This window comes from Mchenga conophoros, linkage group LG19, assembly GCF_057382185.1.
Source record: "Mchenga conophoros isolate Kocher_MC1m ecotype Shallow Benthic linkage group LG19, M_conophoros_male_GT1.1, whole genome shotgun sequence".
Classification (NCBI taxonomy): domain Eukaryota; kingdom Metazoa; phylum Chordata; class Actinopteri; order Cichliformes; family Cichlidae; genus Mchenga; species Mchenga conophoros.
In genome coordinates, this window is record NC_140544.1 from 3270878 (window position 1) to 3285007 (window position 14130).

General features: G+C 41.6%; 1 protein-coding gene across 4 annotated transcripts in view; it reads left to right on the forward strand.

The window, feature by feature from the left end:
- hectd1 (HECT domain containing 1) overlaps nt 1–14130 on the forward strand; it is a 46824-nt gene that overhangs the window by 18133 nt on the left and 14561 nt on the right. Inside the window, exons 21-31 of one of the 4 annotated variants that reach the window (XM_085256809.1) lie at nt 1–55; nt 2680–2892; nt 4411–4521; nt 4606–4772; nt 5023–5199; nt 8166–9173; nt 10968–11189; nt 12226–12359; nt 12499–12655; nt 13385–13455; nt 13900–14051. The exon at nt 1–55 is cut by the window's left edge and continues 85 nt beyond it. In XM_085256809.1, coding sequence (XP_085112935.1) covers nt 1–55; nt 2680–2892; nt 4411–4521; nt 4606–4772; nt 5023–5199; nt 8166–9173; nt 10968–11189; nt 12226–12359; nt 12499–12655; nt 13385–13455; nt 13900–14051 — 2467 coding nt within the window. The remainder of the gene's footprint in view (nt 56–2679; nt 2893–4410; nt 4522–4605; nt 4773–5022; nt 5200–8165; nt 9174–10967; nt 11190–12225; nt 12360–12498; nt 12656–13384; nt 13456–13899; nt 14052–14130) is intronic. The other 3 variants (XM_085256810.1, XM_085256811.1, XM_085256812.1) reach the window with 3 other exon arrangements.

Genomic DNA, 14130 nt, shown 5'->3' on the forward strand with positions numbered 1-14130 from the left:
ACCAACACGATTTTGATGAAAATGGTATCATCTATTGGGTCGGAACAAACGCCAAGTAAGAGCAACTTCAGCTAGCTATAAATTTAACATGAGTCTTAGTGATCGCTGATTTGCATAAATGATTTGCATCTTGCACTGCAGGTATAAATTTAATGTTATCAAATTTGTGGTTATATCATGTCAAACTAGTGTTCCTCTTACATTTTATTCAGCATACACATTTTAGAAAGAAATTAGCAGATTTTAAAATGGTTTATGTTACTGTCTTGATAGCTTGCTCAATCATCCAAATAAAGAAATCCTAGAAAGTTGATTCTGTTCATCTAGACCTAGCTTTTTCAGTATGAGAAACGTTTCGTCTACATGCACACTAGTCCGGATAAATTTGAAAACGGCATTTTCGTCTGAAAACGCTCCACGTCCACACTAGCGTTTTCAGAGAGTTGTGCGTCCACATTGAAACGGCCGAAAACGCTTACTTTCCAGTACCGCGCATGCGTGAAGCGCAAGAAGATTTGACCTACCTCATTTCTGTCTGCCGTTTATTTACTTTCCGGCTCGTTGAAACGTCGCGGCAAAAGGTCGAGGAAAAGCACCGAGTTTTTTAAATGGACTAACAATGAGGTGGAGTTGTTGCTGCGAGTAACACAAAAGTACAAAGTTGCCAAAGCCAGTGAGAATTAAATAATTTAAAGAAAAGCTATCTGGAGCATGTACAGACTGATATTAAATCTTTAATAGGGCTGCCAAAATTTAGAGCAAACAAAACAACTGCTGTTTAATTGGTCACATGACTGCATCACATGACAAAAATGCGCCATTGTTTTAGAAAGTCTGCGTTTTGGAGTGTCCACACTGCGACGGGACAGCTCCGTTTTGAAATGTATGCATCCTCGAGAGCGTTTTCAAAACGCTGTGTTTTTCCTTGGGGAAAACGCCGTCTCAGTGTGGACGGGAGGCCAAAACGGAGAGAAAACGATGGGTTTTCAAACAAAAACGCATAAGTGTGGACGTAGCCTAAGTGACTTCTTCAGTCTCAGCTGACTGCAGGTTCCCCCACACTTATAGGGCTTTGGAGTTGATGTCACGCCGCAGCCACAAATCAAAACATACACACTGTGTTGGAAGCAGAACCATGCTTAAAATCAGCACAAAAGACAAAGGGATGTATCGCGATCGATTGCGCCCAGACGCCAAGAGACGGTACTTGGAAAAAATAGCGTGCATCTGTAATGTTGACCCGTATGAAATAAGGCAGTGGAGTGGAAACCCAGACAGCCTACCGCCGTTGTCCTATTCCGATATTTTCGTGTACCTTGTCCATGGAGTCAGCGTTGGCCGTTTTTAAGCCTCCACGTTGTGAGTATGTTGACCATATGACCAAGATACAGCTAGAGGTTGCACACAACATTGACTTCTCCTCCGGAGCTGCCCCCCAAATTGCTCTAGATGAACGATTCACGATTGATGCCAGCTGTGCGTTGCCATGTAAATAGTTTGCATTTCACGTGTACCTGCACATGTACTTGCTAAGTACATGTGAACAGGTCTTGAATAAAAAAAATAAACGTACTTTTCATTTCTGTTTTATTGAAACCACTTGACAGAAAGTACAATTATTTACAATGAACTGTACATGCAACACAGCAGTTTTATGAATATTCAACAACAGCAAGTTTCATTTGGCCCTGGTTTGACGACCACACTGGGGCACATATTCACCAAAACACAGCACACCTTAACATTCCTATCAAGCAGTGTCGTGTCTTCACCCTCACATAATATAAGTAACTCCCGTCCACAGCCTCCGTGACATGGTGATTTTGTTGTTGGTCTTCTGTCAGATCTCCATCTATTACTTCTGCACTGGGCACACCTTCATACTCTGCAGCTGCATAATGAAAGCATGTAAAATAAAATTAGTGCATACACATAAGGTAAATGTACACCAGTATTCCAGGTGCGTGATTCATCTGAAGTTTATGTGCAGATTAGCGTACAATGAGCACAATTTTGTATGTTTTTGGGGTGGGGGTTACCTCCGATGGGTGCTCTTTTTCGCTTTCGTTGCACTCGCCTTGCGTGCCGGTCCGAGTCTCACCGCTGCAATCCAAGCCTGACGTCTTCGTTTAGTAATATCGGATACATGAGATCTCTCCCGTTGCCTCCAGGAGGGGAAACGATGAAAAGAGAGCCCATTTCCAGCTTCTTGCCTTCCCTATCGTGTGATCTAACGTTGCAACCAACAACACAGTACATACGAACCATAGCTGACGCTTCCGTGTGCTCTGTTTGGCCTACTGTCATGGTGGGAGGGGGCGCTCCAAAGCCCTATAGATGGTACATTTGCATAATGACTGATATTAGCACCACTGACTAACAGTGGGCCATCAGGTCAGACTGAAGGAAGTCACTTGGATGAGTAATGAAATGTTTCTCCCAATGAAAACTCTACGTCCAGATAAACAGAATCAAGTTTCTAGGGTTTGTGATCATTTTTCTGTATACTTGCAATCAATGTAAAATGCTATATTTCACACTTTTCTGTTCAGTCCTTCGGTTCTTTTAAAAAGTAATGCAACGTTTTAGATGTTTACATTTAGAGCTAGGGGAGCTTTAGTGGAGTTTTGTTTTGTTTTTGTTTTCTTTCCCAGTAAACCAATATTTTTTTTTCTTCAGGACTGCCTATGAGTGGGTGAACCCCGCAGCTTATGGCCTAGTGGTGGTGACCTCTTCAGAGGGCCGGAATCTCCCCTACGGGAGACTGGAAGACATTCTCAGTCGGGATAGCTCTGCTCTGAATTGCCACACGAATGACGACAAGAATGCCTGGTTTGCTATCGACCTCGGCCTGTGGGTCATTCCCTCAGCATACACTCTGAGGCATGCCAGGTAATAAGATGGGCGCATCATATGATGTAACACATATATCTAGATGGTAATATAGAATCTGAAATATCATGAAGGTGCTATTTACTCTCCAGATCTAACTTTGGTTTATCTAGGAATGTTGGGTGTTGGCAACGTCTGATTGCCTCTAACTGGCGTAAATTATCCTAAGCTAATCAGTTTAGATGCAAGATATTCAGTTAGGTGTTTACTTGTGTCTGGCACCAGATTACAAGTGTAAAAACTGAGCCAAATCTTGAGCTACACAAGGCGGCTAAAAACGTAATCCAGGCTAAAAAAACCCCCCAACAAATGGCTGGGTAAATTGTAGTTTTTGTCACTGCCACGGCATTAATGCACAAGTAGATCTGAATGTAATTACAGTTGTGTACTCTAAGAGATTACATTTTCTTTTATCTTTTCTTATGCCTTGATGGCAGTTTCAGCATTACTCTTTCAGGCATTCACTAGTATCAGTGCAACATTAAAATCTATAAACTAGGTCCAGAATAATGACTTGAATTTGAGCAATCTAAAAAAAATGTTAAAAAAAAAAATCTATGCAGGGTCCTCTGTGAAGTACACAGAAGATCTACACATAGTTCAAAGGTTATTCATGATGGTGCCATATATGTGCAAGTTATCCATGCCAAAATCACCCCGTGTATAGTATATATTTGTTTTGGAGTACAGATAAAGCCATTTTTAGAAAAAAAGGCCCTGCTAATTTCAGCAAGTTATTGCCAAAAAGCCATTTACATGCAATTCTAATTATGGCTTTGTAGCAAGAGTCTGTCTGCTAACCCACTAAGTATTTGCTGTGATAAAATCAATAAAAAGTCTTCAAGCAAGAAACTAAGCATACCAATTAGTAATCTTAACAGAGGAGTTGATGAAACCTTGTGAGAAACATGCTCCTGTCCCTTAATTTTTTCTAACATACTGGCATCAATATCGCCATCATCATCGTTTTTCATGATTATGTCGTATAGAAAAATAAAACGTTGTCTGCCAGTTATTACCTCACGTTGTAGTGTAGAAACTACTGAAGACATCAGGAAATAAAACCAATATACCACCTGACCAAGTTGTGTGGTAACAATTCTACACCTCTTGGGGGTTTAACGGCAGCTGGCATCCTTGTACACGCAGTGCTGCCATCTTCTGTTTCAGTCCGTTATTACACTCTTAAATGCTACTACTTATTCCTGCGTCTTTTGGGATCTTACAAAGCTTCAAACGACACGTCGACTATTAAATTGGTCGTCGACGATTTTAATAGTGGCAGCCCTAAACAGAATGACACAATGAGACATTATTGAATAGAATGGGCCTACCTCCTGAGAGATATTGGATGATAAATCTAATCCATTCCATGCAATAAAACACTGAAACTGCAGGGGGGAAGAAACAAGTAGACTTTAAGACATTATGCATCCTATAACTAACATACACAGATCCTGACAAATGGCAGATATGAAATTAGCATGTCTAATTTTTAAAATATTAATCCTCCTGCAGGGGTTATGGCCGCTCTGCGTTGAGGAACTGGGTCTTTCAGGTGTCCAAAGATGGTCAGAACTGGACGACTCTTTACACCCACGTAGATGACAGCAGCCTAAATGAACCCGGGTAAGACTTTTCTCTAAATTCATTTAAACTGCTGAATAACCAAAGTCCATAGATGGTTGAAATTTCAACCAACTGTTTTCACAGGTCGACAGCCACGTGGCCTCTGGACCCATCTAAAGAAGAGAAGCAGGGCTGGAGGCACATCAGAATTAAACAGATGGGAAAGAACGCCAGCGGCCAGACACACTATCTGTCACTATCTGGACTTGAGCTGTACGGCAATGTCACTGCAGTCTGTGAGGACCAGTTGGGTGAGAACTTTGCTTCAGTTGCAGTTTGCTTCTAGTGATTGACAACCAGAGGATTTTAGTTGTTGGTGTCATTTTTGAAAATTATGTCAGTAGCTTAACATTTTATGAACCTTATCTTAAAGCCTTGCATTACTGCTCCTCCTCTATCAGGGTTTGATTTGTTTTCTTTTGCTGTTTTGGCTTTTTGTCTAAGTAACTGTCAAATTGGTTAAATGTGAGATTTTAATTTGGCTGCCTCTTTGTCCTGCAGGTAAAGCTGTGAAGGAGGCAGAAGCAAACCTTCGCCGCCAGCGCCGCCTGTTTCGTTCTCAGGTGATGAAGTACATCGTACCAGGGGCACGGGTTGTTCGGGGCATCGACTGGAAGTGGCGCGACCAGGATGGAAACCCACCTGGAGAGGGCACCATTACTGGAGAGGCTCACAATGGTAAGCAAACACACAATACCAGATGAAAGAGAAAGTGATGAACAGAAAAGAAAAAAAAACAACAATGCACCGTTTACCCAACAGCTGGTGGATCCCGGCTGGTTTAACTGCTGTAGTGCATTTTCCAAAATGTTTTGCAGGAGTCCAGGGCCTGTACTATGAAGCGGGCTCAACCTGTTATTTCTCCTGTGCGTTCGCATGAAAGGGGTGGCGATAATGTCTGACCAGTCTAAAAGGGAGGTTTCATGTGTCGAGTGACACCTGATGAATACAGTTAAGACACGCAGTGCTACCGTGAGCTATAAATTGCACAAAAAATGCCAGATGTAGCAAAATGATACATATTAAAACTCAAATATGCACTTAACTAATAACACTTAAAAAAAAATCAGAATGTTCAATAAACACTCCAGTTTCAAATAATTAGGATATTCTGGCAATTATTTCAGGCATCAGGCTTTACAGGGTTAGTGATTAGACAGGTATTCTTGATTTGTGTTCTGTGCTCTATGGCTGCAACTCCACCAGTGTAAGATGACTTAGAATTAGAATAAAGTACAACAAGATTTTACACATTTTCGAAATGGGTAAAACACTTAAACATACTTACGACATGCTGTAAAGGCATCAGTGAAAATGTGGCACAAAACCTTAGACCCTTCTTACCTGGGTAAGATGAAATCCTGCTTTGTAGTACAGGCCTCAGCCCTGTTGTTTCTGTCTTCAGGAACTAAAATCTAAACCCTGGCTTCAGCCTCCCCACCCAGGTCTTTGTACTGTGTAAAATATGTTTTAACACAGCAGGTTACTGAACAACTGTGTTTACACTTTTCTCCCTGCTCCCTTCTTCACCTTGAGATGTCAGAAGGATGATGTGTCAGCAGTGTCTTTTTTTTCTTCTTGTATTTAGCTTCATGTTCACAAGGCACATGTCACTGGTTTAATTGATCTCCACAGGGGACTGTGGTTACAGTAAAAGGTAAACAGCCAAGTGGAATCTGCATTTAGGAAGTGTTCTGTAGATAAATACCTTTCAGTTTAAATCTGTCTGTGATAGGCTGTTAGAATGAAGGGTTGAGTGTGAATTGTTGAATCTAGGATAATTGGACAGCTCCCTGATTGTGGTAACTTATCTAATTGGCTAAAGTAGGTGAAACTTGCGCATGTACACATCATTAGTCAGTTTCCCTAACAAAAACTGACACGATGAAGCTGGCAAGTGAGTTATAACTTAATTAGTTTGTAATGTTTTTTTGTAACTTTAAGCAACAACATTATATCCAGCTGAGTGGTTTTTGACAGGGCCAGATGGGGAGGAATGGTTAGTGTTGGAGTGGATAGATTGTGGAATGTCTAGTCATACTGAAAGAAATGGGCCCTTTTCTTTCTGTAAGGTGTGAAATTAGTGAAAAATGACATAAAAATTTTAGAGATAATTTTGTTTCAGGATTTCTGGAGTCTTCCCTTTTGGCTTCAAAACCAGAAATTGCAATTCTACAATTTAACCTGGAGAGTCAGATAAGGGCAAACATCCTCTCCTCCTCCTCCTCCTTCTCTTCTTCTCCTGTTCTTTTCCTCCTCTTCCTTTCTCTTCCTATCCCATTTGTGCTTCTCACCTTTATTTTTTACCCAGATCTGATGCAATCTCAGTGAGCTGAACGAATGGATACACCACCAGCAGCTCCATTTTTTCCCCATTTCTTTTTCTAAAAAAAAAAATCATTACAAGCCAAGATGACTGTCATTATTTGAGTTTAATTCCTTTCATCTTTGATGCTTTGCATTTGCCAGAAGTATTTTCTACTTTTGCTTTGTCATTTTCTATGATCATGTCCATATTCTTCTCTCTTGTTGCTCCACCTGCACCCAGAACCCCACATTAGAAATTTAAACAGACAACATCAATGAGTGTGCTGTTCTTTAAAATCAAATGAAATGGCACCCTTATCGGGAATTACATGATATTTTTGCAATGTTATTTTATGTTTTGTACATTTTGTTTGTACAATACACAAAGGAAGGAACAAATGGGTTCAATAGGTTTATATTGCGTGAACTCTACTGAAGAAACATCACTTAAATATTTAGTATATTTATCAGCATAAAGTAAAAAACAGTACAGCAAATATTCACTTAATATTTATTATTTAGTTAATGTTAATTATTTCTTTTTTTAAAATTTTATTTATTTATTTTTGAGGAATGTAGTTAAAACTGTTCAATCTGTCTTTAAAAAACTCTTGACCAAACCCAGAGCCAATGCTAGAGCTAGTGCTCTAAAGAGCCAGTACGTGGTTTGATTCAGTTTCCTGCCCATTATTCCTAGTTGTGACATGTAAATGATGACCCCACAGGACCAAGGAAGCAAACTGACAGAGCTTGGAGGAAATTTAACTGTTGTGGAGTGTAGCTCAGCAGATGCTTGGCTCTCAACTCCTAAAACTGCAACAACAACAAAAAAACAAAACAAACAAAACTGAAAACCATATGATGGCACATGTACTTGTCAGTGTTGATTTAAAAAGAATGATATATTAATGAAAATCTGTTTATCTATAGTTATTGGTTAGTTAAAATAATATCCCTTCCTCTTTAAAAATTGGTTATTTGGACACATTGTTGGATCTAAGATGTTAACTGACTACCACATTCCCAACTCTTTTTATCAGGCAAAAGATGTTTTAACACCCACACCCACAAACCCCCCAAAACAAAACACTCAAGTATAGTAATTTTCTCTCACTATACTATTCTATATTTTCTCTCAGGCTAGTTAGTGCTTTGTTTCATTGTGACTCTAAAGCAATATTTCATGTAAAGTATTTGATCTGGCCCAGTGTGGAGCTGCTCTGACTGTAAGCTGCTTCTCTGCTGTCTACTTCTCTTACTGTCTCTCTTTCTCTGTCTCTCTCTCGGGTCTCTGACATCTATCCGTCCGTCTCCCTCCCATCTCTCTGTCCATCCAGGCTGGATTGATGTAACCTGGGATGCTGGCGGCTCTAACTCTTACCGTATGGGCGCTGAAGGGAAGTTTGACCTCAAGCTTGCTCCAGGGTACGACCCTGAGTCGCCTGCCACAGCGCCGTCACCCAAACCTGTCTCATCCACTGTTTCAGGCCCCGCCTCCACCACGGTGGGACCCTCTGTGACGCAGGCGGCGAGCGGCGGCGGTACCACCACCACCACCTCATCATCTTCCTCCTCCACATCGTCATCCTCGCTTCAGCAGTCATGGAGCAGTCTGGTTAAAAATAACTGTCCTGATAAGGGCGGGGCCTCATCGCTTGGGGGTGCCAGCTCCTCCAGCAGAAAGGGGAGCAGCAGCTCTGTCTGCAGTGTCGCCTCCTCCTCTGACATCAGCCTAAGTTCCTCCGCTGGTTTTCCAGGTGCAGGAGGTCTGCGACTGGAGAGAAGAACTGATGGGCTAGTGCTTGACCAAGGAACCGGGATAGGAGGAGTAATGGGAGGCGGGGTTGGCTCTGATGGACATCAGCAAGAGCCAATTGTCGTTCTGTCCTCTGCAGCAGAGGGCGGATCTGGTTCAGCATCCAGCTCAGGCACACTTACTGGTGATGCATCCACCACAGCAGATGAAACCAGAAACAAAGACTCATCCACAGCAATGGCCACCACTGACCCGGCAACAGCGATCTCCATGGGGCTAGTGAGCGTGAGCTCCCCTGATGTCAGCTCGGTGTCGGAGTCATCTAGCAAGGACACGCCTTCCCAGAGGCCTATGTGCTCGGTGGCTAATGCCCGGCTATCGGTCAGCTCCCTCTTGGCTGCCGGTGCTCCCATGAGCTCCAGTGCCAGCGTCCCTAATTTGTCATCTCGCGAGGCCAGCTTGATGGAGTCCTTCGTCCGCCGCGCACCCAACATGTCGCGCACCAATGCCACAAATAACATGAACCTGAGCCGCAGCAGCAGCGACAACAACACCAACACGCTGGGCAGAAACGTCATGAGTACTGCCAGTGAGTACAGCAGGATTACTGCACTAATACTACAATATTCTTACAACATACCATTAAAAGACTGGTATTACACCTCAGTCCACTATCACGGAACATCACGGGTACTGCCAGCAAGTAAATAACTTGAGTATTACAATCTAATTATCTTTTGAGTTGGAGCTGGGGCGTATGGCAACATTGTTCAGCTGAATGGTGATACATGGTGCATATAACTTATTAAATATTTGCCACAAAAGCAATATATGAGTCGTCACAGGCACCGATTCTGAAATGCACTGATCGGTATAAAATGCAAAAAACAAACTCATGGGTAATACTTCAAAACATTTTTTTTTTTTTTTGTCTGGACCTTCTTCAATTTTTAGTAATCTTGGTAAAATAATTTTCCATATTTCATTCTCATGTTTAAAATGTTAATCATTTCATTGTTTTAAAATTCAGGTCCACAGTTGGTGTGTTACCTAGAGTCGACGATAATAGAAACCACCACAGCAGTCAGCCCAACCACAGCCTACTGCTTTGAGAATAATCAGTGGCAGTACTTCTTCCACTAAAACGTTGCACAAAGTAGACCAGGAATTGCCTGTGAAGGTTCTCAGTCATCCAGGTCATCGTAGTCTAAGGAGCTTGGAAAGAAAAGTGTCTGGAGAAGAAGTTTCTCAGATGAGAGGTGAAATGTCTTCAAGCAACTTAAAGAAGTCCAGACGCTATTCTTTCCAAGCTCCTTAGACTACGTCTGGACTTCTTTAAGTTGCTTGAAGACGTTTCACCTCTCATCTGAGAAACTTCTTCTCCAGACGGTTTTATTTCCAAGCCCCTTACACTAGACCAGGAGTTTAAAAATCCTTTTCTCTCTCTCCCTTTTTTTTTTTTTCTTTTATAAAAACATTTTTTTTATTTTTTCCTTCTAGTTAAGTGCACTTTCCATGAGTGTGGCATATGTGTTAATGTGTTAGTATGTCATTATCACAAATCAGCAAATTTATAGTAAAACATGCAACTGTAGCATTTACTTAATCCATTGTCCATTGCTGGACCGGCACTGGGTAACCCACCGTAGTGCATGAGAGAAACCTTAAAAAAATAAATAAACTGGGTCAATATGGCATGTTTGTTAATACAGAGATACATATGTTATTGAGTTGAGTTATTCTTACACATCGGCCAGCATCTGGCCAATCCAGCACCTTTCACTGTTTATACCGTTACACCCCCCCCCCAAAAAAAAACAAAACAAAAAAAACCCAAAACATCAGCCCATAAAAACAAAAAAACACCCTATGGTTGTGCCATCAGTTAACCCTTGGCGTGCCAGCTGTGGCACGTGTGCCCAGGTTTGCTGACCCCTGTACTAGATGAATAATGGAGTGGATTAGAGTTTTACACAAACTAATAATGACACTTAGTAACAAATAAAGTTCCCAAACTGGGTCAGTGAGGCGGAGACCACAGGATGTGTGTTTAGAATTGCTTTTAAAATTAGGAACGGATGCACTATTTACTCAGAGGGCACGATTCAGTAAGCTGAGTTTGCTGTTTGAATGGCTGTGTGAAGATGCTTGTTCTCAGCTTCAAATATTATCTCGTAGTATTTTTAAGTCCAAAGTTACTCAGACCACATGTGGAGGATCGTTCCTCTGGATCACTGGGTAAACCGCATGAGCTGCCTCCAGCCAATCAGCTGTTTCCAGTTAGATGACTGGAGCATAACGAGCTTCACCTGCTGCTTTGTTTCTTTGGTTTCTGACAAACTAACCACCATTTGTTTGTTTTTGTGTGTGTGTTTGTTTGCAGCTTCTCCTCTCATGGGTGCTCAGAGCTTTCCTAACCTCACCACCACTGGCACCACCTCCACCGTTACCATGTCCACCTCCATAGTAACCAGCAGCAATAATGTAGCCACAGCCACCACGGGTTTGTCGGTGGGCCAGTTACTAAGCAACACCCTTACAACCAGCCTGACGTCTACATCCAGCGAGAGCGACACGGGCCAGGAGGCCGAGTTCTCTCTCTATGGTTGGTGACCACACTCTCACTCACTCACTGAGCCTGCTTCAGCTAACTTGTGCTGCCTATTGTCTCTCATATAAGTCAGCACACTGGTTACCTGAACTGTGTAAAAGTTAGCAGATAGGAGCATAGAGCTTAGCCTTAATTTTATTTGTAAATATAACAGAAAAGAAAAACATAGAAATCATTTTCAGCTTGATGGTGAAAATCCCCTTGAAAATCTTAACAACTGGCATCTTGGAGACAGCTTGTTTCGCTCTCGTCCTGTGAGCCCTTACAATGCATATCTTGACGCAAATCTTTAAACCAAGTAGTTTTGCTTTTAAACATAATCATATATTTAAGCAAAGTTATTAAAGGCAAACGGTGACACTAACACTTGTTCCCAGGTTCACGATCACGTTACTACAGCGGTCCCCAACCCCCGGGCCTCGGACTGGTACCGGTCCGTGAGTCGTTTGGTACCGGGCCGCAAGAGTTGAGGCTCAGGTGTGAAATGTATGGTTTTCAGGGTTTTCGGTTTTCAGCATTAGTTTGTTATCGTTTTTATCGTTAACTCAGTTTTCCTGGGTCTTTTCACGTGTGTTATGAATAAATCTTCTTTTTTTCGGTACCGGTACTAGTTTTATTTTGTTGTATTTATCCGCGACACCTTAAAGGCCGGTCCCTGAAAATATTGTCGGGCATAAACCGGTCCGTGGCGCAAAAAAGGTTGGGGACCGCTACGTTACTACCTCCCTGCTTGTGTGTGTACATGCTCTTTAGAACAAGTCATAACACCAGTTACATCTTTATAATAGAAAACGTGCAGAGATCATTAAAACACATAAACATTGATCATTTAAGACTGTCTTTGCATGTCTTTGTATAATATGTATAGTAACTGGTTGGATTTGGATAAACCGGACCAGAATTAACCAAACCTAAGCTCATGTTTCTAGAATTTATCAACATGTGTGCCAAGCGCCATCTTCCCCTCTTTCCCTTATTCTCAGTTGTTTAACCGACTTCATGTCCATCCGCTCATTTTCTCTCCCTTTAGACTTTCTGGACAGCTGCCGTGCCAACACACTGTTGGCTGAGCTGGACGATGAGGAGGACCTCCCAGAGCCTGATGACGATGATGACGAGAACGAAGATGACAATCAGGAGGATCAAGAGTATGAGGAGGTCCTGGTACGTAAATAGATCTGGGCTTATTTTAAAGATTTGGGTTTTTTCCCCCCGATGATTCAAAGATGATCTCTCGCTGTAGCTGTGGATGTTTTGTACAAAAGCCCTTCAGAGGGGTGACTATGTCACTGCTGTTCTGCAGGAAGAGGAGGAGTATGAGACCAAAGGAGGACGCAGGAGGACATGGGATGACGACTTTGTCCTAAAGAGGCAATTCTCTGCTCTGGTTCCTGCCTTTGACCCCCGACCAGGAAGAACCAATGTCCAGCAGACCACAGACCTGGAGATCCCTCCTCCAGGTAAAAAAAAATGCAAAGGAGGAAGTGTTTGCTCATGACAGGACTTTCAGCTAGTTTCTGTAAATGCTGTTGTTGGCATTTATTTGTTATTTTGTTAGTTGTCAAAGCTTTGACATCACGTGATAGTCCTGCAGCAATGCTAATATGATTTTATTTAAACAGTAATTAATATTAGAAAAATATTACTTCTAATGTCACATATCCTATTCTTCTGTGGCGTTTTAATGACACGGACTGGTGATCAGTTAAATGGCAGGTGCCTCCTGTTGTTTATCTGACCAACCACTGAACTAATAATTGCAGTACAGGAAATTAGTTTTAAGTTCATTTTTCATTTTGTTGAATAAAAGTTCTATGTTATGATGGACCCAACTGATTTGTTTTCTCAATGTAGCATATTCTGTTTAACACCTTGTTGATGTTAAAGGCTGAAACGGGTAGAGAGAGTATTTATGGATATTAATGGAGTAGTATAAATAGAAGATATTTAACCAAAAATACAAGTCAGGAAATGAGGACTGAAAGAATCCTTGAGGCTATAGAACTTGCACAGAAATTTTGACTACTGGTGTAGAAATCTTTTTCAGAGTTCAGTTGTTTATTTGAGATCTTAGTTAGATCGGAAATCATCATTCTTTCAAAGAAAAATAAACTCTTTTATGAAAGGTCTGCAGTGTAATGTTCCATCCATGTTTTTAAAAAGGGGTTTCTCTGTCTCCCTTGGTCCAGGGACTCCTCGATCCGAGGTTCAGGAGGAGGTGGAGTGTGCTCCCTCTCCTCACCTCGCTCTCACCCTTAAGGTAAGATAAATTACTTGGTGCTCAAATGAAATGTTTTTTTTTTCCCTTAAAATAATTATTTCAGTTTAATCAGCAGAAGACTTTGAGTATATTTTGTAGGATACAGTCAGTTCCTTTCCCAGCTGTCATTGGTGATTCATCCACAGAATACTCTTTCTTTTGCCCAGTCTATCAGTCTGTCTGTGCGATCACAGGATGGTCACAATGTTTAAGCACGTTTGTATCCTCAGATTTTTGCAGTGCTGTGCAAAAATTGCCATGGTAGTTGATTTAACAAACAAACAAACAAACAAAAAATACCCTCATGTTGCATTTAAAATGAAAGTTAATTGGTACCAAAATAATTTTAGGAACATATTCAGTTTTATATCATTTATCCTTTTCCTTTATTGCGTGTATATTTTTGGAAAAGAGTTGTTGTATCTGTCCTGTCTGTGTGTTCAGGTGGCTGGGCTGGGTACAACCCGGGAGGTGGAGCTTCCTCTTACCAACTACAGGTCCACCATCTTCTTCTATGTCCAGCGGCTGCTGCAGCTCTCCTGCAACGGAGCTGTCAAGACGGATAAACTGAGGCGCATCTGGGAGCCCACGTACACGTAAGAGAGGAGACATCTGATGCAAACTTTACTGCATTTGACAGGTCTTGGACAATTGTTGACTTCTGTTTTTAATGCA